At 53.0% G+C, this 24,102-nt stretch overlaps 6 protein-coding genes and 1 pseudogene across 7 annotated transcripts, besides 1 other annotated feature; 3 read left to right on the top strand and 4 right to left on the bottom strand.

Moving 5' to 3' along the window:
- Window positions 1–371: 371 nt before the first annotated feature.
- On the bottom strand, window positions 372–1,013 carry NCS57_01261500 (uncharacterized protein; the record flags this gene model as incomplete). Its single annotated transcript, XM_053062284.1, has 2 exons — window positions 720–1,013; window positions 372–662 (listed from the first exon to the last, which is right to left on the bottom strand). The coding sequence occupies exons 1-2, from the start codon at window positions 882–884 to the stop codon at window positions 372–374; spliced, it is 456 nt and encodes a 151-aa protein (XP_052908812.1). The 5' UTR covers window positions 885–1,013.
- Window positions 1,014–3,312: 2,299 nt separating this feature from the next.
- On the bottom strand, window positions 3,313–4,969 carry NCS57_01261400 (Protein kinase domain-containing protein; the record flags this gene model as incomplete). Its single annotated transcript, XM_053062283.1, has 2 exons — window positions 3,313–4,330; window positions 4,422–4,969. The coding sequence occupies 2 exons, from the start codon at window positions 4,967–4,969 to the stop codon at window positions 3,313–3,315; spliced, it is 1,566 nt and encodes a 521-aa protein (XP_052908811.1).
- Window positions 4,970–6,302: 1,333 nt separating this feature from the next.
- Window positions 6,303–7,512, top strand: NCS57_01261300 (Ysc84 domain-containing protein; the record flags this gene model as incomplete). The annotated part of the gene is made up of 2 exons (XM_053062282.1): window positions 6,303–6,591; window positions 6,644–7,512. 2 exons carry the CDS (start codon window positions 6,303–6,305, stop codon window positions 7,510–7,512), a joined length of 1,158 nt encoding a protein of 385 aa, XP_052908810.1.
- Window positions 7,513–11,271: 3,759 nt separating this feature from the next.
- On the top strand, window positions 11,272–13,506 carry NCS57_01261200 (TSPc domain-containing protein; the record flags this gene model as incomplete). The annotated part of the gene is made up of 2 exons (XM_053062281.1): window positions 11,272–11,718; window positions 11,767–13,506. 2 exons carry the CDS (start codon window positions 11,272–11,274, stop codon window positions 13,504–13,506), a joined length of 2,187 nt encoding a protein of 728 aa, XP_052908809.1.
- Window positions 13,507–13,934: 428 nt separating this feature from the next.
- NCS57_01261100 lies at window positions 13,935–15,084 on the top strand (annotated as a pseudogene). The gene is made up of 2 exons: window positions 13,935–14,081; window positions 14,131–15,084.
- Window positions 13,935–15,084: a sequence feature.
- A 39-nt stretch (window positions 15,085–15,123) lies between these two features.
- NCS57_01261000 (Guanine deaminase) lies at window positions 15,124–16,470 on the bottom strand (the record flags this gene model as incomplete). The annotated part of the gene is made up of 1 exon (XM_053062280.1): window positions 15,124–16,470. The coding sequence occupies one exon, from the start codon at window positions 16,468–16,470 to the stop codon at window positions 15,124–15,126; it is 1,347 nt and encodes a 448-aa protein (XP_052908808.1).
- Window positions 16,471–17,835: 1,365 nt separating this feature from the next.
- On the bottom strand, window positions 17,836–24,055 carry NCS57_01260900 (Chromatin-remodeling ATPase INO80; the record flags this gene model as incomplete). The annotated part of the gene is made up of 4 exons (XM_053062279.1): window positions 17,836–18,002; window positions 18,051–22,548; window positions 22,600–22,905; window positions 23,273–24,055. The coding sequence occupies 4 exons, from the start codon at window positions 24,053–24,055 to the stop codon at window positions 17,836–17,838; spliced, it is 5,754 nt and encodes a 1,917-aa protein (XP_052908807.1).
- Window positions 24,056–24,102: the final 47 nt, after the last annotated feature.

Here is a 24,102-nt window from a genome sequence, read left to right as displayed (position 1 = left end):
TGGGTTGGGATGCTCGATAGACGGACGGCTCTGCTTGTAATGTGGAATAGAAGTTGACTGTCAACATGCGTGTGGTTTGATGAGGACAAGTGATTTGGAGGTGACCGCAAGTTTACCAATGTGGAAGTGAGATAATGTGGTGTTTTACCTGCCATCGCCTATTACCAGCTAAACAGAAGTGTTGACGCTATAGTTGGAACCTATTCGTGTCCATCAATCCATCGTGCCGTACAAGACCTAGACACACGAAAGTCTGAAAATCGCTGATTATCTTCCCATTACCATAAAGCTTATTCCTGGTCCCCAGTTCCCGCAATATAACTGCCACAAGAAAATAAAAGACCATGCCCTGGAAAGAAGATTGTTTGGATCTAGCTCCCATTCTCCTGCTTGATGGCGACCTTACTGCCCTTGCCCCCAATAGGTGCATGCTCATACAGCCATCGGACAACGATGAAGCTTCCTGCAGCCCAGGCCCAGGCGAGAACTGCAATGGACGATGTGACGAGCAGTGTCGGCACCAGGATCATAAGGGCGACGCCGATCCAAAAGAGCGAAAAGAGGACGGCAGCGCCGAGGGCAAAGGCGACGGTAGAGAGACTAAATGTGATGAACAGGAGGATTGGGAGGAAGGCGAAGAGAAGCTGAAAGACAATGATAGACTGGTCAAGGTCAGATTGGTGGTAGCTTCAAGGGAGAGCATTAGCAAGGGAGCTCACAAAGAGAAAAGGCCGGTCAGACGCGAATGAGGCCGTGTTCTTGTACGCGCGCTCGCGAGAATCTGGGGATACAACACGATCGACAGAGCTGCGGGCATAGGCGATGAAGCCAGAAGCAGTCTCGTGGGCGGCGTCGCCGTACGAGCGGGAGTCCTCGGCAGGCATGGTAGCGGAAGCCGTCGGGATAGACGATCGAGCTGGCCCTTGCAGAAGTATGGGAGGATCTCGTGTGAGATGTGGGTTACAGAATGAATGGAGCTCGAGTTGAGAAAATTGGTCTTTTTGATGGTGATGGTGGAGCTGTCATGATGGAGGAGAGCTCCCGCAGCTCGGAAGCTCCAGGCAATAGATGACGTGGGGAAGAGCGCGCCTTCGTTTGGTCGAGTTATAGAGGTACGTACCTTCCTTCGGACTCGGGAATCTGAGCATCCGGGGAAGGGCCCTACAGCCCTGCGAGGAACAAAAAGGGATCGCACCGATACAGCAAAACATCCGAGACAGGGGCATTCAAAAAGAATGGGCTTTAAAAAACAATCTGAAGCAGCTGGTTGAATGCCTCCACCAGGGATCGAACCTGGGACCTTATCATGACCACTGGGGGGTACTAGTGATACGCTCTACCACTGAGCCATAGAGGCTTGCTTCTGATTGGTTGATGACGGCGGTGGTAGGACGGCTCTTGTCGAGATCGGCAGGGGAACAACCATCTCGGGCAGTCAAGTCACGATACGACTCACGATTTACACGTAAATCACTGGCAAGCCAAACCGCAGCTGCTTTCCTATTGATGGATGCATTTCTACCTATGCTTCAATTCTAAAAATGAGTTGACGGGTGTTGGCTCTCCAGCCAACGTCTGTCTAGTGGTCACTTCAGCCAGTGCTGGATACCATCTCCAACCCACAACATGGCTTCAAGTTAGCATCCTCACGTCAACGGCGCTGCAGAAAAAATGTCAATTCTTTTCCTTGCTTCTCTACAGCTACTCTCTGACTGCCTCTTGCCGGTTGGTCCAAACCCGCAGAGCTGACAGCTGCTGGAAATTACAACTATGGATCCGGCAGGACAGCCATGGTCAACAACAAAACAGCACCGTCTCCTTTCTTATTTTTAAGCTTCTTTTTCTTATCCGTCTTCTCAAGTCTTCAATTTCGCTCGTTCATTGTCCTGAAGAATCTTCAAGTCTTGTCTTAATCATGAGGTCCGAGATATTTGCGCTTCCGTTGTTGGCTTTGGCTCGTGGAGTATTGGCTTCACCATGCTTGCCGCCTTTGTCTTCTTCATCTCTGAGCGGTACCACTACTGCTTCCTTGGAGACCGAGTCAACAGCTTCTACTGAGAGTAGTACTGCTTCGGCCACAGACTCTACCACTTCCTCTGCTCTGTCTACGGCTTCCACCGAGAGCAGCACTGTCCTTACAACCACTGAATCGACAACTGCCTCGGCCAGCGAGACTGCTACCACTTCTGCTACTCTATCTTCGACTTCCACTGAGAGCACTGAATCAACCACCGTCGGGTCCACGACTGCCACGACTTCTGCGCTATCTACAGCTTCCACCGAGTCCACCACAGCCTCGGCCGTCCAGTCTACCACCACCTCTGCCGAGCCCGAGCCACAGGAAACCAACCTCATCGTTAACGGAGGCTTCGAGACGAGCACCCCTCAGCCTTGGGGCATCTTCAGCACTAGAAACCCGGGCAGCTTAGGCATCTCGACGGACCTGTTCTTCGTGGGTCAGCAGTCAGGCACCTACGAGCACAGCGACAATGCCCTGGGCGAGTACTGGGGCATCTACCAGACCGTCGACAATACCGGCCTCGAACTCGGGGGAAGGTACATCGTCACCATCCACATCCGCGTGCCCGACGACTCTTGCTCTGACATCACGTTGGCGCCCTCGATCGGCGGCGGCGGTTGGATGGCCCAGGGCTCCTCGGTCATAAACGTGGGCAACGCCGTCGACAACTGGCATGAGGTCCGGGCCATGTTCCGGTACAACTAGCAATCAATGATCAACAATGAGCCTGGCGTCGCCATCATATCCCGTTGCGAGAGTGTTTCTTTCTTGGTTGATGAGGTTAGCATGGTCAAGGACGTAGAGCCGACGACCGATTAGTGCACAAGGAGTGTTTAAAGCGCGTATACTAGTCGTAATCTAATGGGTATAAATAATCGACCCTTTTGTTCCTGATTGCCTCTAATGCAAGTTATCATCATCTGAACAAGCAAATAACTCCGTTTACCGCATTGTACAGTAAATGTTAGTGAGTGTTTGATACCTTGACTCTAATATCGAGTAATGCCTTGAGGGTTATCTTTGCTGGAATCACATTAGTAGCACCTCTGTTGTTTCTGGATAGCAATCTTGGAGGACAGGTAAATAGGTAGAGGTAAAAAAGAGCTCTTATAGAGACTTCAAATCACTACAAATTCTTATACTAGAAAGTAAGCCATAGATGATGTGTGCCGAATGCTATGTCATAAAATGTCCTCCCAAGCAGAAGTAGACGCTCACTCAAACAATCCCTTTCCTCGACCAGTTCCTTTTCCAACTAATCTCTTACCAATAAGCCTCCTACCATCATTTCTTCACTCAGTCATAACCACGTCGTCAGTTCCATCCTTTCGTGCCTGACGGAGTAGGGCTCCTACAGAAGCAAGGACCTCCTCAATACCGATTCGGGTCTCGTGAACCGGATCCAGCATATTAGCCACGAGTGAGTACGCTGCACGGTCTGCCCAAGACCTAGGGGAGCAGATGTCTCTAAAGCTCTTCATAAAGTGACCATGCTCACCCGCAATCTGACACGAGCAATCCTCTCCCGACCGCGAGAAGCTGATCCAGAGCCGTCTGTACCCCGACGTTCCGGCCTTGGACACGGCCAGCAGCAGAGCAAAGCAGCATCCCAGCTGCCAGACGTCTGCACGGAGGCTGCTATCCCTCTTTTTGACTTGCTCCGGGGCCAGATACGGGTACGAGCAGTCGTCATACTTTGTAGATCCGTTGTGGACCAGAACCTTGCTGACTCCAACATCGGCAACGATAGCGCGGGGTGGGATAGATCCTGGCTCGTGAAGAAGGATGTTATCTGGCTTAATGTCCTTGTGCTTGATGGAAAGGCCGTGCAGGTATGCAACAGCATCGGCCAGTTGCTGCATGATGCGGTAGATGCACAAGTCAGACTGGGGCGACCCAGGCCGGAACCACGGACACTGGGCTCTCCTCTTTTCTTCAGGCGATTCCAGGAACTTTTGAAGAGTAAACGGAGCCCAGGGTCTCATGACTATATTTATCGTGTCATCCTCATCCTCGGTCGCCACAGTAAAAGCCTCGACTAGCTTCAGAATGTTTGGGTGGTCGCACACCTCGAGGATGCCAATCTCACGGAAGATCTGGACCCTGTCGCTTTCCTTGAAGAAGGTCTTCATGGCCAACACTTCATCGGTATGCCTGCACTTGACCTTTCGAACCAGGGCAAAGCTTCCTTTTGATATGCTCGAGGAGAAGTCGTGATTGTATGGAATGTCTTCCATTTTCTGGTATATATGGACGTATCGTGGATCGAGCCGGGCGGCGATCTCGGAGAAGAAGGCATTGATGTCGTTGCTTTTACATTGTTAGCTCTCTGAAAAGCAACTTCCCACTTTCCTTGAGTCCATCAACCATCGGTTGACCGGATATGACTGTGATTACTGACCGTTGCTTCTTGAAGAGACGGATGGCTTCGTCTTTCGAGATACTTTGGGCTTGGCCAACTCCCATTGTCTGCAGTAGCCTTAAGAAGCCCGTCATTATTCGCTGAGAAACATCAGGTCCCAGCGACGGGAATGCTGAGCAAGCGCCTGTATCATTCCCTAGGATGAACTTGGATGCGAACAGGGCATTCAAGCCTCCATCCTGGCCGGTTGTCGGGTGGCGAGCGTGCATCTCGACCAAGTTGAGAACCTTGAAGAGTTGCGCACGTACAATCGGCAGCTGAGCCACAACATCGACCGGCACATCGTCTCTAGATCCCAGGTTGGCATCCAGCAGCTTCGTTTGGAGAGAGCACACGACGTCTTGCAAACACTTCGTGTGCTTGTCGAGGAGAATGGCGACGGGGGAATCCAGTGACGCCCTCGCCTCAGACCAGGCTGTCACACGGCGGCATATGGCGACCGACTTGTCGAGGAGGTCTGTGACTTCCCGAAGGCCATGGTCGGCTTGCTGAGGAGGGTGGATCAGGGGTCTTGGTTGGTGCAACATGGTGCCTCTGAAGGTGGGTTACTTGAGGGGAGGCTGAGAGGCAAACTTTTGCAGGAAGATTCTTCGTGGTTCGCCAGCTGCCGTGTGTCTTGATATTGGGCAAACCCCTGCTTGTACGACATGGGCACTGGACCAACAACCGTCCGTGGTCCTATCACAATTCAAGGAGTGCATTGCTATCATCTGTGGCGTTTCAGCAATAAGCATTTATTGGAACTGAGCCCATCAATCATAACAATTACTACCTAGTCGTGTTTGTCAATGTTAATGAGGACGTAGAGCCTTGGCTCATCCCGGATGAGGTCGCCTCCTTAGAAGGCATCAGTGAGGAGGCTGAGACAAGTGAGCATAGGTCGCCTCCGGTTCTGAGATCAAGCCTCAAGACTAATTACGGTTGACAAGTCAAAGAAGGCAGGTATCCGGATACTCTACCCATGTGCGTACAGTCAGTTGAAGAGTCCGCACGACAGGTTGATACCTATTAAATGGCGGAGAGGGCTCATGTATCGCGACAGCGGGGACTTAGATAGGTAAGAAAAGATATCCGGGCGCTTGATCTATAAACTCAAGGCAAAAATAGACACTGGCTGATATATGATAGTTGCCCTATTGACACATATGGATGGATATAGAAAGGTGAAGCAACAAAACGTAACCAAGATTCGCTGCAAAATGCAAAAAGAACTGTCGGTGGAGAGGCTCGAACTCTCGACCTTTGGATGTCCCTGACCTTGGGCCAAGTCATGCTATGAGACCAACGCTCTAACCAACTGAGCCACACCGACTGTTTCTGATTGTTGAAGACAAGTGATCTAATTGTATCCAAGAGGAGGACAAAATCCCAGTGCCCATCAAGTGACCAGCACCCCTGTTATCGAGTAACCTAGCACGCCACCATTCCACCGCTGTCTCGCGGGTACTCGCCTAATCCCGCTCCATCGCCCCTCGCCCTCGCCTCCCAGCCCTCGCGTCACCAAAAATCGCCCTCTCGCATCGCTCGCTCTTCACAAAACTCGGTGCTGCGCCACGCTCGTCCACGAAGCTCCCACGCAACGCGCACCCATCTCGGGACTCCGACTGCGGTCAGCGGCTGCCAATGTTGATCCGCTGGTGCCTTGCGCCCACCGAAATAGTCTATTGTGATTAGTATGCATTGCGTAGGGCGGTGCGAAAGAGAGTGCGAGGTTTGGAGGAGGCGAGGGTGGGATATAAGGCTGCCATGAACCCGTCGATTTGGAATGATCAGATCAAGCAATACACACAATAACCTTCAATCCTTACATCTACTCTACATAATACTCAATTTTCACATCATCTCGTCTCATCAAGCAAAATGACTGTCGTCTACTCCACCAACGAGCCCGTTGACCCTCTCAAGCAGTCTGGCCAGGCCCCTCCCACTTACACGGTCGAGCCGGACTACCAGCAACCTACCCCGTCGGAGCAACAACCCCAAGATGCCTCCAGCAAGCAGGCCAATGGCCACCACTTTCACAGAATCAGCTCCAAGGCTGGCTGGCCACTGAACAAGGCCGCCAACTTGATCGGTGCTGAGGGATGGTGGCCTACCACTATGGATAAGGAGTGCAACAAGGCCGCTCGCATCCTCCATAACTTCACCAGTGAGTCTCTAGCATCAAAAATCACTAACTATACTGACTGACCTATCTACAGACCTCAGCTCTTCCACCCCTCCCAAAACTAGTGGTCCTATGCATCCCACCGGCCTCACCCGCAAGTCCATGGTCAAGATCCCCCCTCACGTCCTCCACCGCGCCGCCGGTCTCGCCATCTTCAACGTCCTCCGCGCTGGTGCCTGCCACGGCTCCCTCGCCGGCGGTTCTGGTGTTGTCGTCGCCCGCCGCCCCGACGGTACCTGGTCTCCTCCCTCGTCCTTCATCGTGAGCACCCTTGGTGCTGGCTTCGTCTTTGGTCTCGATGTCTACGATTGCGTCTGCGTTCTCAACACTCCCGAACAGGTCGCCGCCTTTACAAAGCCCCGCTTGTCCCTCGGCGCTGAGGGTTCCATCGCCGTCGGACCTCTCGGTACCGGTGGAAGTGTCGAGGCTACTGTCACCAAGACTGCACGACCGGTCTGGAGCTACATGAAGAGCCGGGGGCTGTGGGCAGGCGTACAGATTGATGGCACTATCATCGTCAGCCGAGGAGATGCCAACTCTGCCTTCTACAACGAGCGCGGCATCACCGCCCGCAAGATCTTGACCGAGGACGTCGCCTGGCCGATGAGCGCCAAGCCCCTGTTTGAGGTGCTCCGAGCCATCGAGGGTCGACCCGACTACGATCGAACTATTGTCCAGGAAGTTGGAAGCGTTCCTCCCCCTAGCGACGCCATCCTATCCGAAAAGCAGGAGAGGTACACCGATGAGCCCGAGCTCCCCGCTCAGCAGACCCGAGAACATACCGAAGAGCCCAAGGAAGAGCTCCCCAACTATACGGACGTGAAGCCAGAGGTTAAGGAGGAGGAGGAGGAGGAGGATACTGTCATGAGTGAGAAGGAAAAGCTGACCAAGTCTGGTTACTAAGTCTTTTGGTTATGTCTGCATAGTATAGTGTTTCCTTTGTTCGCTGGGATAGGAGTTTTGGGCTGGAGCTCAAATTGGGCTGGATATAGAATGAGCAATCGTATTAGATAATCGCATCAACATGTTTTCAAGATCAGAGCGGATGCTACCTAATTGAGACTCGAGATCAGCTGGCTGGTTTATTCTGATGCTGCAATCAAGACCTTCATGATGCCGAAAGGGTGCCTCAAGGTTAGACAACTCTTTCCATCTCCCTTACCTATATAATGTATCTCATCCCAAACCGACTTCGAGGGGCACGAGGCGACAGGCTTTGAGAGAGCAGATGTTGTCCCTTGTGAACGGCTTGATAACTTGAAATGCTTTGAAGCGAGTGGGTTCAGAAGATGGGCGAGTGCGTCGAGTCGAGGGCCCGGACCAAGACGTGCTGTCTACAAAATATGAAAGCTTGATGGATTGGAGATACAAGGAAGAGAAAATGAGCGGGAAGAAACGAGCGGATAGCGGATGGAGTTGAGAGGCAGGAAGATCTAACTATCGCCATCACACAACCGGAAGTTGTGAGGAACACCATCTCAGCGGCGGACCGACTAGACCGGATGTCTCGAGCCGACACTATTTGAAGTAAACCTTTAAAAGCATTCTATCTAACGCTTGGATGCTGCCTGGTACATGTACCTACAAGTGTTGCAGGCGAACAAGCACGTGCAAACTGAGTTTATTCACGACTCACTTTATTAGTTGAACCATATCTCTCGTTGCCCATCTCAACTTTTTTACTACATTTAATCACCAAGAATCGAATGCGTTTTCATCTCAGTCTTGGACCGAGAAACTCACGAGTCACTCTGGACCGGTTGCGCAACCTCGCACCCTACACACGGCACTTATCCATGGGCGCTCCCAACCACACCGACAAACAACCGGAAACAAGAGCAAAAGCAGAAAATATGAATGAGCAGACAAAGAAGGGGGACAAAAAGGTGTCGCGGACTCGTAATTCTCAAATGGAAGATGACACTGACAAGGGTTGATGTAGGAGTCGCAGGGGCAGATGCAGGGCAGCAAATGTCCGCGCTGTGGACGCGTGGGAGGTCATGAACTCGATTGCCCTAGGCGATACCGGGACTGCTGGACGTACGGGAAGAGAAAGGGGCAGATGGAGCAGGCTTGAGTGTTTGACTGCGTCGACGTTGATGGCTACGCAGGGATGACTTGGCGAGGATGGCTATAATCCAGAATGAGACGATGTGCTGGTCAAGAAGAATATGGCAGCAATAATGGACTTTTGCCTGGAATACAGCCCAACCTAGGTCTCGTCGAGTGTCAACAAAGGGACTTTGGTAGATGGGCTCCAAGAACCTTGCCGAAGCCAAGCGGCTGCAAGCTCTGAGTTGTTGACCAGAGGGAGGTAGCCCACTGCTTCCCCCACGACCAGCATACAGGGACATCAGCTGGCCGACTAAAGATCGATCATGGCATGATGCCGTAGAAACATTTATCCCTCAATCCAAAGGAGTGGTAGGTCACTGTGTCTGTATCTGGTCCGGTCTTCTGTCGCACGAAAGGGCTCCAAGATGTTAATACGTTCATGGGCACCAGGTTGCTTCACCATCTCCTCCCGTTTCTTGATTATATCATCGATCTGTAGTAAGAATTCATCGACAACTTTAAACCCAAGCGTCAGAGTATCAAGGATCGGTCTCCCAGTATTGGGCACTGGTGTCAGACGTGGTATCTGCTCGAGTATGCCAGCGCCGGGCCGGCATGATGGACCCATAAGATGGAATCACAACCACTCCTAACATTTGATCAAACTCCAGAAACCCTGCAATCACGGAACGGGTCCAAGGCCTGAGAGCTGCGGAGCTCAGGCTGTCTGAGAAGGCCTCCCTTGGGGAGGAACTACGTCAGATCAATTGGGCACATGCTGCGCAGCCGAGCATGTTCACCCACAATTAGTAACAGACATAATACCTTTTCCCGTCGCTATTTTGGTTGTTTCTTCTCGTCTCGTCGTCATCTACCGATGACTAGACCATCGCTCCATTATCGCGTTCCCGTAGTCATCGTCAGCCCGGACAGCGGACAACACCTACCGCATCTTACAGGTTAGCAAACTATGGGCATAGCCCCAGAAATCATAAAGTCATCATGAAGTCCCAGTGTACCTAGTATGTTTTCGCTCTAATAGCCACATAGGGGGCTGACGAGGGCGATTCAACATGACCCCCAAGGTCTTACTTGATCACTCGGGCAGCTAGGTAAGATAGGTAATTGATGAATGAGAAGGAATTCATCGTGAATCTTCATAAAGGATATGAACAAAGTGCATAAGATATAAGTGTATAACCTAAATTCTTCTAAATATTCTCTGTTTCTCTAAGAATGGTACTATATAAAGGTCTTGGAATGGGAAAATGTTTATCATAAGCAGCATCATAACAACTACAGGCACCAGAGGGTTACATAATACACTGCTTTCTTTTTCAGAGGCATTCCTCTCCGATCCCTTCCGCACAGCAAACACAAGTCATGGCTCCCCAGTCATCAGCCTCCCCATGGCAGCATCCTACGCGACCTCAAAGACGGAAACAAGATTCTCTCAAATGACAAGGTCGCATGGAATCGAGTTCCTGACCGTCAGCAAAACCCCGGCCCCCGATTGTAAGCAAGCTGGGGGATGACCCTGGGCTGGCTGCGCCTTGACCGGGCTTGATCATTCATCACCCGCCTCAACGCCATCTATTTCAGCTTTGATTGCGCTAAGAGACAAAAACGTGGAGGCAGGAAAAATCATGGCCTTGCCATGATTCTTATGTCCGTTTCGGAAATATCGGTTGTGGATCTTTCACAACAAAAACGTGCATTGTCAGCGTTGCAACGTCTTCTGCGGAAGGATTCTTTCTCCACGACTCGTTTAAACATCCTGATCTGGTCCACCAAAGTCCCTCTCAATCTTGAGAGGGGGCGCGGGTCACGATGGCTTCACGCTTGCGCTACTTTCGTTGGGCTGAGGCTAAGCCCGCCTCGTGGGTTGGTCTCAGAAAGCTGACATGGGCAAGCAAGAAAAGGCAGCCTCGTCGGTTGTAAAAATAGCCGTTAGGCAGATCGACAAGGGGGCCCAAAAAGCTGAGGGGAAAAGGTTAAGTGAACTGTCTTGGAATGGACGCCAAGTTTTCTCTTTGTGGAGGCCTAGTAAGACTCGACAGATTCTTACAGCCTGATAGATCATTAACAACTCAGCCAAGTCCTTCACGGCTTCTGTACCCGAGAGAAAAGGCTCGAGCAAGAAACTCCCAACTCACCGCATTGATCAAATCTTCCCGTTACAAGCTTGGTGCTTACTCGAATCCCCCTGCAAAAATCAGCAATCGAGACCCGCTGTTCTGGACGAACGTCTAGCGTCTGGCGGAGATCCCAACACAGCCCGCGTCTAAAACAAGCCAGGTTCCTGACCATGACCACCCGGAGCCAACCGGAGGCCCTCGCCGGGCTCCAAGTCCCACAACCCGGCCCCTCCGCTAAGCAGAAATGCTGGCCACTCGGCCCCGTCCACAGGGCAGAAAACATCCCAGCCCCAGGAGCTGGGATGAGACAGGGCGGCTGAGGCTTTGTAGTTGAAACGCTTGGGAAGGATCCATCATTGTGTTGACTCGTGAAGGATGGCCCGGCATATAAGGGTTGGTAGGCGCCCGGAGAGGTCATCTCCATCACTCCAGCTTTCAACCATTCCAAGTCGGTTTTTCTTTGTTCGTTATGATTGCCCTTGGTGTCCTGGCCCTCGCGGGCCTTGCCGCCGCTCTCGAACCCAGGCAGATCATGCACGAAGGCCGGAATGAGCCTTCTTTCATCTCCTCTAGAGACTACACCAGTAGCGATGCCGAGCCTTGCAAGATACTCAGTCAGGTGTATGAGGAGTCAAATACCGAGCCGGGCAAGGCTGCTTTTCTTCAAGTTCCTGTGTCAGTGGGTATTGCCTGTCTCAAGTCGGTTCCCCTCGACAAAGAGCGTGACCTTGCGCTTCTGGACTACCTTGAGCCCTTGATCAGTTTTCAGAGCACGCTCGAGGTCCTGGCCGATCCTCCTGAGGGATACCTCTTCCCTGGTGTCAATGTCCTGGGTGGATTGGATACTATCCGTGACAACTTGAACAAGGACAAGTACAAGAGTCAGTACGAGGTCATGACTGATCTGCGCAGCCTTGTAAGACATCTACATCTGCATCTACTGAAACATTGCTCACCATGTTAGTTCGCGGCCGCCAACGATCTCCACTTTGACTACCCTCCAGCTCTCCTCAACACCTTCCTCTATGTCCGACGAGGCCTCGACTTCAAGTCCATCTCTTCGAATGGTCTCAGCCTCCCTCAGATGTTCCACAGCATTGATGTCGTCCGCGGTAATGCAGGCAATCTCGACTACTATCCCTCTGCCATCAAGAGCATCGATGGCATCCCCATCTACAAGTGGCTCGAGGAGGACGCTGCCCATAATACCAACAACATGAACGACCCCGACGCTCAGTTCAACAACCTGTTCTCAACTCTGCCCCGTGCCGCCGTCGGCATGGCTGGCACGACGCTCATCACACAGTTTGAGATTCCCGACAAGTACACCATCAAGTTCTACAACGGCAGCACGCTCGAGGTTGTAAACGAGATCGCCATCCCCGCCACCATCGACTTTTCAGGCATCGAGTCTGGCGAGGATTTCCACGAGTACTTTGAGATTCCTCACAACAAGACCAGCAAGAAGCCATCGGGCAATGAGCGCCGCGCCGCCACCAAGGAGAGTACCAACCTTCCTGGATACCCCAAGCCTGTGGTCAAGCACTCCAAGAATTCGCTGGCTGGTTACTTTCTCGAGGGCGAAGGATACGAGAAGACGGCTGTTCTATCCATCCTGAGCTTCCTGCCCATCGGCTTCGACTTTAGCACGCTCGGCGATTTCAACTTTACTGAATACGTTCTCGAGGGCGAGGAGGTGCTTGGCGAGTTCATCGAAAAGGCCAAGAAGGCCGGCCGCGACAAGCTCATCATTGACGTCTCGGCCAACGGCGGCGGCTCTCTCGCCCTGGCCCAGGCCATCTACCAAGTGCTGTTCCCTGACGGCGAGTTCACCACTTTTGGTCGATACCGCGCCACTGAGGCCCTCGCGGCCGCTTCAGAAGCCGACTACGAGACACTCCTCAATGTCCTGATCACCAAGAGCAACGAGTGGCCCATCGACACCAAAGGCAAGCCCATCGAGGAGGGCAAGGAGTGGTTCGGTCCTTACACGATCAAGGGCGGCCAGAACATGACTGCGGCTTTCCAGAGCAATCTTGCCCGCTTCGACGACGACGAAGACTCCGGTAACGAGACCCCCGCGGCCAAGGCTCCCTGGAAGCCCGAGAACATTCTCATCATCACCGACGGCACTTGCGCTTCCGCCTGCACCGTCCTGACCGGTTGGTTAACCCGCAACTACGGTATCCGCACAGTGGCCGTTGGTGGACGTCCCCTCCACCTCGCTATGCAGGCTATGGGTGGTGTCAAGGGTACTCTGCTCTCGTTCCACTCCGACTTTGTCTCTGCGACTGCGTCCTTCCTCTCAGGCGTCAAGAACGACAAGAAGGCTCTCAAGATCCTTCAAGACCACGAGGATGCATTTCCCAGCCTCGACGATCCTCCCCTGCTACCCCTCACAGACGGTGCCAACGCCGGCAAGGTCAACGCGTTGAGCGGCTACACCGAGGACGACGTCGACGGATACCCCGTGCACTTCCGGTACGAGGCCGCCAACTGCCGACTATTCTACACCCAGCGCATGCTGGCTGATCCCTCCGAGACGTGGAGACACGTTTCGGCTGTGGGATGGGGCGGTGCACCTTGTGTCTCTGGATCTACCGTCAACACAGACGGTACCATCGGTGACAAGGCGCTCAAGTATGATGTCCGGGTGCGAAGCCGTGCTCGTGGTGTCCAGGGTCCTGGATCTCTGAAGAAGTAATGTCGTATATGATAAATATGCAGATGTAGATATTGGTTTTGGATATATGGGGGGCATTTGATGATTATATTTGCATGGAACGGCGTTTTTGTATGATTGATACCATAGATACACGTTATACCTTGGTGTTTAGAATAGAACCTACTTTGAGCTTCACATTCTTTGATGATCTCTAGTGATTGCAGTGATAGTCTTTTCTTTTGTAACAGGTAATAAAACGGGCAAGATCAATCAAGATGCTGTCCAACCAATCTCTGCATCGACGTTTACGCCGCGATCGGATTCGGTGCACCATGACGTCAGACAAAAGGGAGCACGCGACAGCCAACTCTCAATCCATTCCTCGTGATCAAGCAACACCACATTGTTTCTCGTTCCTGTTGATCCTTTCTCCTTCTTTTCTCTTTCTTCTGTATACATGAATTAGTCTATCAGTCGCTGGATCTCTTTGGCCCAGCATGCCGCCATCTTCAGATTCCAAGTCCCAAAGAACCCGGCTGTTTATGCGACAATGGTTCTTGATCAACTGGATTGATCTTCTTTGCATGGCCGTAGTCGGCGGTCTTGCATTCGGCGTACGTTTCCTCTCTTCTTCATCCCGACTCTACTAACTTTGTTGTGTAGCTATATCACACCCCCGTCATCATCACTCGAACCTTTCCCATCACCTTCGACGCAACCTCAGGCGACATCATATACCCAGAATGGGCGTACCCCGATCGAGGCTGGACAATCCCCTCCTGGCTCTCGGGCGTAATCTCCATCGCCGGACCGTTTAGCGTGTACCTCCTCGCGCAGATACAAATCAGATCCATATGGGATGCCAGCAACGCCATAATGGGAACCACCTGGTCCGTCATATTGGCGTCTCTCTTCCAGGTAACGCTCAAGCAACTCGTCGGAGGCTTCAGGCCATACTTTCTAGACGTTTGCATGCCCGACACATCACTCGCATCTGAGAGAAACGCATCTGGTCTCAATGGCGTTGGGTTCCACAAGGTCATGTACACGACAGAGATTTGCACGCAGCCCGACAAGTCTAAGATACAAAACGCCATAACCTCGTTCCCAAGCGGTCACACGACAGCCGCCTTTGCAGGATTCGGCTTCCTCTTCCTCTGGCTAAACGCAAAGCTCAAGGTCTGGGCGGACCACAAGCCCGCGTTTTGGAAGCTGTGCCTCACGTTTGTGCCGCTGTTAGCTGCGGTGCTCATCGCTGGATCTTTGACGATAGACGCCGCGCATAATTGGTATGATATCGTGGGAGGTGGAGTGATTGGCTCGATAATGGCGTTTGCCTCGTATCGCTCTACGTACGCTGCCGTGTGGGATTGGCGATTTAATCACCTTCCGCTTCAAGAGAAGGAGGCGTTTAGATACGGGTTAGATGGAGATCTCGACTATGCGGCTCAGACACTGAGCATGAGTGCCGGCTGGGGAGGCAAGAGGGTTAGGTTACCTGACACGCCAGACGACGGTGATGAAACTCCACGCCAGACGAGTAGCGGCCAGCAGATAGAGAGTCTGGATGCTGCTAGAAGGAAGCGACGGGCGCCTATTGGAGATGAGGCCGTGTAATAGATGTGTTGAGTAGGATAATAGTAATTTCGAGTAGCTTTACTCGATGGAATACACCTTTCGACCCCTTACATACACCTCGACAATGTTCCTATCATCCCCCGTCATGAGAAACTTGTCAAACACCCTCCTCGTCGAATCATCCTCCTCAACAGGGGCATTCACACCTCGCCTCGAAGAATCCATGTCCACGACGACAGCATCAAACTGCTTCCCAACCTCAAAGTTTCCAATCTCATCCCCCACGCCCATGACCCTCGCACCTCCCATCGTGCCAAGGTAAAACACCTCGTCTAGGCTCAGCCCTTTATCTGCACCTTTTGTTTCTGCTTCTTTTGAGAATGATGCAATCAGCGCGTGACGCATAGAGTCAAGAATCGACGACGAGAATCCACCGCCGGAATCAGTGCCCAACCCGACCTTGATGCCTCGCCTCATAAAGTCCCGTACAGGAGCAGCCATGAAGCCTCCTCCAACCGTCATGTTGGCCGTCGGACAGTGCGCCACACCACATCCATGAGCCTCCAACTTGTCCGTCTCTCCAGACGTCATGATGGTGCAGTGCGCAAGGACGGACCTTTGATTCAGCAGGTTATAGTGCGCATACAAGTCAACCTCGTTGTCAAACTGCGGGAACAGGGAGAGCGTGGCATCGATCTCCTGCTGCGCCTCGTTGAAATGCGTCTGTATCGGCAGATCCGTATTCTCCGATGCGATAACTCCAAGACCCTCTAGGAGATCTGGCTCACACGATATAGCGAAGCGAGGCGTGATGACGTATCTGACAAGATGGCCGTCAGGATCGATAGACCGGACGTGCTGGATACACCGCTTCGTCTCAGCCAAAGACTCTTCCGTGCTAGCATCGCGGTAGAAATCAGGCGAGTTCCTGTCCATGTTGCACTTGCCCACAAACGCCCTCTGACCCTTTGCAAGACACGTATCAGCTAGGACACACGTAGCATCTCCATGCAGCGAGCCATAATAACTCGCAGTAGTAACACCCTGCCTAAGCATGCCATCAACCAAAGAAGCATAAACACGCCTCGCATACTCAACATCCCGAAAGCGCGCTTCATTAGGAAACGTCACGCCCTCAAGCCAGTCAAGAATGTGCATGCCCTGTCCGAGGCCGCGCTGCATCCATTGCGGAGCATGGTTATGCGTATCGACAAAACCGGGGATGAGAAATTGATGAGGTGCGAGCTTTGTGATGGGGATTTCGAGAGAGGGGAGCTTATCGGGGGATGTGTCTGGCTGGAGGGAGACGATGCGGCCTGATGAGATAGTGAGGAGGGTGTTTTGGAGGATTGTGATTGTGGTGGGGGATGTTGAGTGAATGACGGTGCCGTAAAAGGCTGATGATGCGTTCTCGGAGGTTGCCATGTTCAAGCTTGGTTGTCAGACGGAAAATGTTGAGTTGTCGATGGTGGTTGAAGGTTCCAAGTTTGAAGCTGCCTGTCTCACTCGCATGTGAGTTCAACTTATCGCCATGGCTTATTAACCAGCAGCTGCGGTGGTACAACAGCACGACTCCTCAGAACACAGGATGACCAAAACATACTGAGTCCTGGCCAAATAGAGAATCAATGTTAAGCATATTTCTGGACCAGAGAGGAAATCCCGACAACCTGATCATTGACCTCAGTCGATGTTCCGTCATATGAGGTATCTAGCTTGAGATGTCGGAAGGACTAAGACATCCCACCTTGGCATGTTTTAATGTATCCAAACCAAAGATGATAAACACTTTCAGCATATACAAATCGCCTTTGAGGACAAACAAACATCAAGCGGCAAAGCATCAGGTTGAACTGCATCGCAATTCACGAGCCATGGATTAGCACTTGGTGATAGTGGCTCTCTGCATCACCAGCTCTCAACCAATCACATCACATCCGGTATGGTGTAGTGGCTAACATTTCGCGCTCTCATCAACAAGTTGAGAGATCATTTGATCCGCGGAGCCCAGGGTTCGATTCCCTGTACCGGAGAGATTATTCTTTTGCTGTCGATGCCTTCTTTTTGCTGTTCTTATCAACTTCATCAAGGGTGGTGAGCCGCCTACCGTCTGACCTGTGGGGTCCAGACCAGTCTCTCGTTTAAACCTGCTATTTTAATAAGATAAACTCTCGCCTGCTTAACAAACTTATAGCAAGCAAAAAAAAAGACGTAACTGCTGACTTCCAAGGAGTTCAGTGTCACTCCTATAATCATAGTAATAGTCAGGGGCAAAAAGAAACTCCGGTACAGGGAATCGAACCCTGGGCTCCGCGGTACTATTCCCTCAGGTTATGAGAGCGCGAAATGTTAGCCACTACACCATACCGGATATGGCTTCTGATGGACGTCGAGACCCAGATTGGACCTCACAAGCGCTGAGGCAGGCCACAGCCATCCATGGCAGACATCAGCTTCACACACCCTCAGATACACCATCAGATACATCAACATCGCAGACCGAGTGAACAAGTACGCACTGTTTCCGTCCGTCTATGCCTACGTAATAATAGTACAGTGTCCACCTCGGCGACAGCCACCTCCTAGAGTGACTCTGCCGTCCTTCTTTTGGCTTTTGTTTTCCCCCTCTAACCCCTTCCTTCATCAAAAACCTTCACCGTGATCAAATATCAACAACAAAAGCTAGTGCAATAACTCCCTTCATCTCCCAACCTTGAGCCACCCGGGGCTCCAAGCATCCGTTATCAAACACCCATCTCAACTCAACATTGTGCAATCCATATCCATCCACTAAACCATGCCATCGGCGATAGCCAGCCTTTGCTTGGCCGTTTTGGCTCGTTTAGATCCCTTCACCCTGCCCTTCTTGCCCTTGGTGTCGCTCTCGGCAGCGGCGGGTGTGTTCGGTGTCGCCGTTCCAGAAAGCCCCTTGGAACCGTCATCAAAGTGACCCTCGCCTAGAACTTGTTAGCTTGTGTCATCTTGTGGGAAAAGAACTTGCTCACCTTCATGATACATCTCATCCAAGCTGGCAGAATTCTCTGCCTTGCGTCGCTTGCCTCCCTTCTTCTTCTGTTGCTTCTCCAACTCGCCCGACTCGAGGAGTTCCTTTTCGCGGCGTTCAATCATCTCCGCCTGCTCGTCATCCGCCAGCCACATGGCGATGTCGCGGTTGCGGTTCTCAGGAGCACGACGACCAGAGAAGTCGACGCTGGCACCGCCACCTTGGATAACAACGCGCTGGACTTCCTCCTTCTGCAGAGCACGCTTTCGGATACGCTCCTCGATGGTACCGCGAGTGATAAGACGGTACACAGTAACCTGCCTAGTCTGGCCCAGTCGATGGGCTCGGTCCATGGCCTGTGAGTCGATGGTCGGGTTCCAATCCGAGTCATAGAAGATGACGGTATCGGCGGATGTGAGGTTGATACCGAGACCACCGGCACGAGTGGACAGGAGGAAGATGAAGATCTCGGGACGGGTCTGGAAATCGTGCACAGTGTCTCGTCGATCTTCGAGCTTGGTCGAACCATCCAGTCGGCAGTACTTGTAGTTGCGGTATGTCAGGTACTCCTCCATCATGTCGATCATGCGTGTCATCTGGAAGTACAGCAGCACACGATGACCCTCGGCCTTGAGTTTGAAGAGCAGGTCGTCGAGCTTAGCAAGTTTGCCACTGTCGGTGACGAATCGCTGCATGGACGGGACCGAGATGTTGGTAAAGCCCTTCTTCTCGTGATCCGGTTTGGGAAGCATCTCGCGCGAAGGGTATAGCTCCAGAGGAACCTTCTTCTCCACCAGCGCCCTCTGCTCAAACACTGTCGGTCCGAAGAGGATCTTGCGAATGTCAACATTGAACAGGTTGTTGGCTCGCTCGATCTCGGAACCCGAGCTACGGCAAGAAACTTGGATCGGGGGAGCCGACGCGCGAGGTTTGCCAGCTGGCTCCAGTCGTCCCAGACCAGACTCGTCATAGTCTGCCCGGGCAACATTCATCAGCTGGGCCAAAACGCCCTCGGTGGTGATTTCTGCAACAGGCTTCCGGTTCTGACGGGCCCGAATCTGGAAGAGAGCATGGGCCGGGGTGTAGTTCTTGTCTTCAGACTCGGCGTAGGCAACATTGAAGTAGCCAAGTCGATCACGCTTTTGAATCTCCTTGGCAGCTCGGGTGATCAAGCTCGAGTGTGTAGCCTCATAGACTTCGTTGGGCGAAGCATCAGCAAACCGAAGCCATGAGAATGCCTTGGATCCACTGCTACTCTCTCGAACGTTCTCTGGACTCCAGATGTTCATCATGTGGTTGAGTGCCTGGCTTCGCCAACCAGCTGTCTGATTGTCCGGGCCAGCCTTGTGCAGGCGACCACCTTCTCGCCAGATGAGACGGGGAAGTTCGTACTCGATCATGTTGCGACTCGAGTAACCCACAGAGACCTCACTGCCCTCGCGGACAAATGACGCAGTCTCGGCAAAGTAGGCGCAGGCAAAAGGTGAACGGACTTCAGCACGCTCAAACAGATCAGGATGGTTACAGACCTTTCGGAACTGCATGACCAAGTTCATCAGAGTGCCAGAGTCTTGGTCATCTCCCATAGTAGCCTTCTCAACGAGATCCATAATGTTAATCTGGTTCCGCAGGTTGCTGTAGTAAGCCCGTTGTCGGTAGGTGAGATCGCAGAACACGTCGAGTTCAATCTTGTCACCAAGCTCCTTCTGCACATGCTTCTTCACACGTCGAAGCATGAAGGGCTTCAAAATCATGTGAAGACGCTTGAGCTGATCCTCGTTGAGCTTGGTGTTACTCTGCGCGTGCGACTCAATATCCTTGGAGAACCATTCGCTGAACTCGTCGTGAGAGTCAAACAGCGACGGCATGATGAAATGGAGAAGGGCCCAAAGTTCCTGCATGTTGTTCTGGATAGGGGTACCTGTGAGCAACAGTCGGTTTCGGCAGTGGAAGCCGAGAAGGCACTTCCAACGAGAACTCTGAGAGCTCTTGATGGCCTGGGCCTCGTCCAGAATCATGTATTGCCATCTCATCTTCTGGAAATAAGCCACATCTGAGACAACAAGCTGGTATGAAGTCACGCAAACGTGGAAAGGAGCATCCTTTCGGTACGTAGTATGCTTGCGGTCCCAAAACTTTCGGAGAACCTTTCGGTCGCCAGCGCCACCCCAGTACGGCAGAATCTTGAACTCGGGAACGAACTTGGCGATTTCTTGCTGCCAGTTGTGAAGCGTCGAAGCTGGGGCGACAACCAGGAAAGGACCCCAAATGTCGTGCTTCTCGGCAAGGTACGCCATGACGGAAATAGACTGTACAGTCTTTCCGAGACCCATTTCGTCTGCCAAGATACCGTTGATGCCCTGCTCGTACAGGTTGACAAGCCAGTTGAGACCCTTGAGCTGGTACTCCTTGAGCTGAGCATTGATGAGCTTGGGTTGCTCGATTTCGACGTCTCCCAGACCTGTGGGGTTCTGGAAGTTCATCTCGCCCTCCTCGTCCATGTCGAGGCCCTGGTTGTTGAAGTCGCGAGCCTTCTTTTGAGCCTCTGCAATGGCGTTCTGGGCGTTGGCCATGGCAGCAGCACGAAGAGCTTCGTCACTGCCCTCCTCAAAGTCAAGATTGGCAAAGTCTGTGACCTTGCCGGCAACCATGGTAGGCTCCTCAATGTCGAGTTTCTGCTCGTCAATCTGGTGCGCATCCCTGGCCACATCAGGGTTGTCGGTACTACGCTCCACCTCATCAGTCTTGATCTTCTTGCCGATGAAGTGAGAGTAGAGCTCAGTCTGGGAGATAAGGAAGTTGAGCTTCCTCTTCTGACGAGCGGCTTCACGATCAGCTTCCTCCTTGCGGGCATTCTCAATCTCTTGCTTCTCGGCAGCCTTGCGAAGGTCTCGCTCCTCACGTTCGTTGCGTTTCCAGAAGCCCATCATGTCACGCATGACTCGCTTGGCGCGGGCCTGAAGATCCTTGGTGCCCTTGTTGGTTCGGAGCTGCCAGCGCTTAGCCTCCTTGGATGCCAGAATCGCCGTCTTCTTGAGGTTAGAAGCCTTTGTGGCGTAAGAGTCGACTGCCAGCTTGAAGGTCTTGTTGACATCCTTCCTAGCCATGTCTCGCCAGATCTGGTCGTAAATTTGGTTGTAACCCTTGGACATGAAGCGCTTCTCGTTCTCGGGGATGTCGTCGACCTTTTCCTTGTCTTTGTCCTTATCTTTGTCCTTGCCCTTCTTGGTCTTCTTCTCGGTGGGCTCCTCCTCGTCCTTGTCGGCCTCATCCTTGTCCTTTTCGGCTTCCAAGGCGGCCTCCTTCTTGGACTTCTTGATCTTGATGCGGACGCGATTTTCCTCCTTGGTGGGCAACTCCTCGCCAGCATCCAAAGCTGCCTGGGCAGCTTCGGCAGAATCCTTCTCGGCCTGCTTCTGCTCCTTTGACTTCTTAAGACGAGGACCACCTCGTCCCTTGCCTTTTCGTTTGCCGGATGGCGTTCCTGCTTCGCCAGATTCCATGTCGGAAGCCTGGAATGAAGACATGGTGCCACCCTCGAGGTTGAGCTCCAGGTTCCGGGCGGGGCCCTTGATTCCTTGTTGTAGAATAAGCTTCGTCTGCTGTGCCTTCTTACTGGCACGCTCGGCATCACGGAGGTGCTTCTGGCGCTCTGCCTCGTCTTCGGCTGCCTCGGCGCGCGCGAGAGCCGCCTCCTTCTGCTCCATGGTGACAGCCATGGACTTTTCGCGACGTCGCTTGCGTTGCATGTCCTTCTTGCGTTCCTTCTCAGCGTAGACCTCTTGCTCGCGAACTTCGTGGAGAGCTTCATCGTAGAAAACATCGTCATATCGCCGCTTGCCGAGCTCGGCATGTAGCACCAGCTTTTTGCTTGCTGACGTTGCATAAGCATCTCGTCGAAGTCGGCTCTGATCCAGGTCCAGCTCGGCCATTACACGTCGGCGCTTCTGGGCGCGTTCCTTGTACTGCTGCTCGTCGAACTCATCAGGATCGAGGGTCGCGGCCTTGCTGTCAATCTGAGACTCGGCATTCTGGATCTTCTTTTCCATCTCGCTCGACCAAGCCTTTTGCTTGGGCTGACCGTTCGCTTGTCGCTTAGCAGGTAGACGGGGAGTCGGGGATTCCTTCTTGATGGATAATCGTCGCCCATTCTTGGGGGTCACTGCCTCTCTTGCCGCCTCTCGGATGTCAGAGGCGCGGCCCTTGGTCGACTTGCGGCCTCCTCTCTTTTTGGCAGGTTCTCTTGGTTTTCCCCTGACGGGTTCGGGCTCCGTCTCGACGTCTTTCTCGACTTCAGTATCGTGATCCTCGGGTTCCAGCTCGCGCTTTGACGGCTTCGCTTCTCGCGAATCACGCTTCAACTCTCGGTCGCGTCGGTCTCGGTCATGGTCTCGCTCGCGCTCTTCAACCACAGGTGTTCGTTCCCGAGGTTTTGGTGCAGGTTCGGCACTAGAAAGAATGTTGGAGAAGGACATGGGGTCAGCAGCTCGGCTCGGCGTCTTGTATCGAGTTAGCATTGATGCATCAGAATAAAGATCGAAATGGCGTACGCTGGTGGATGGAGGATTAGGCTTTGGTGGTGATGGAGCCGCGAGGTCCGACTTGAAGGGTGGAAGGGCAGGAGCCCCGTTGGTTGTCGAGCTCATATTGGCTGTTGCACCATGTCTCAAGCTCGGAGAAGCTAGGAGCGGCTGTCGACCTGGAGGACTGAGAGACCCAGGCTGAGGGTGCGAATGGGATAACGGGCTGCGCGGGCGATTGAATGAAGACGCGCGTGGTGATGTGTAAGAGCCGCCGTTGTAATAGGAAGGAGTGTGTTGTTCACCAGATTGCGAATAGTTGTATGGCTCACGAGTCTGTTGGGGCGGAAAGAAAAGGTTAGCTCCACGTCAGCAAAGATGTGATGTGGTTGTTTTGGTTTTGGTTTGCGGCGGGTGAGAGAAAGAATGCGTGTTGCCGCGTTAAGGGGAGTGGTGATGAAATTAAGCGTGATGCGATGGATGTTACGGGAGGGTGGGAAAATTACTAAGATAGTGTTCAGAAGGGAAGCAGGCATTGATGGCCTGGAGACGATGGGTGATGAAATAGACGAGAATCAAAAAGTGAATGATGTTGGGGGAGGGAAAGAAAATCAAGGGCCGACAGGTGCATTCAATCAAATCAAGCCTGGGCGAGACGACGGAGAGTCAAAGACAAAAAAAGAAGTGGATTTGCCCCCCTTACCTTGGGAGTGCCAGCCGGGGGCGCGTTGGCGTTGGCGTTGGCGTTGTGCCAGGCGCCAGGCGTAGCCGCGTCGGAAACAGAAACTCGACGCTCCTTGGTGGTGTCGGTCGTTGGGTCATAGAAGCCTCGCGATGCGGGTTTACTGTCACGGCCGTGATGGACGTCGGGCGCCGAGGGCGAATAGTATCCAGCCGGCGGGTGCAGGGGCGACACCGGGGGAGGAGCTTGGTGTTGATGCTGCTGGTGCGACGGGTGCTGCGAAGGATGGTGTTGAAGGCCACCCGGCGTGCTCGCCGCAGGTGATGATGACTTGAGACCAACGGGAGGTGGTAGAGTGGGAGCGACGGGGCCGCCCGGTGCGCCCGAGGACGAGGAAGACATGTAGGGATTGGGATTATGCAAGGCCTGGCGAGGCGGGGATTGATGAGGATGGCCAGCACTCGAGGTGCTGGTGTTGTGAGAATGGGCGTGGCCGTGGTTTGGGGGAGAGAAGGGAGGAGGACGGAACTCGGACTGCTTGGGCGAGCGCAGGCTGAAGGTGGAGTGCCGATGCGCATTCGCGTTCGCATTCGATGAGGCTGTCGCCGTCGCACCAGCTGGAGGACCAGCCGAGTCGCCGCCAGGACGAGGAGCATCAGAACCGCCCATCACGTCGCGCCGGTGATGGTGATGATGATGGTGGTGATGGTGGTGGTGATGCGAGCGAGGTTCCCGCTCCTCATCGCCACCGTCTTCTCTATGCGGCCGCTGCAGCACCGTTGAGTTGTAGCCGTTCTTGTCCATGCTGGAGACCTAGCGCTCAAGGAAAGACGAAGTCGACCCAGCAAGGA

The sequence above is a fragment of the Fusarium keratoplasticum genome, chromosome 10 (assembly GCF_025433545.1).
Source record: "Fusarium keratoplasticum isolate Fu6.1 chromosome 10, whole genome shotgun sequence".
Taxonomy (NCBI): Eukaryota; Fungi; Ascomycota; class Sordariomycetes; order Hypocreales; family Nectriaceae; genus Fusarium; species Fusarium keratoplasticum.
Note: the sequence above shows the minus strand (reverse complement) of the source record. Positions and strands in the feature narration are given on the sequence as shown.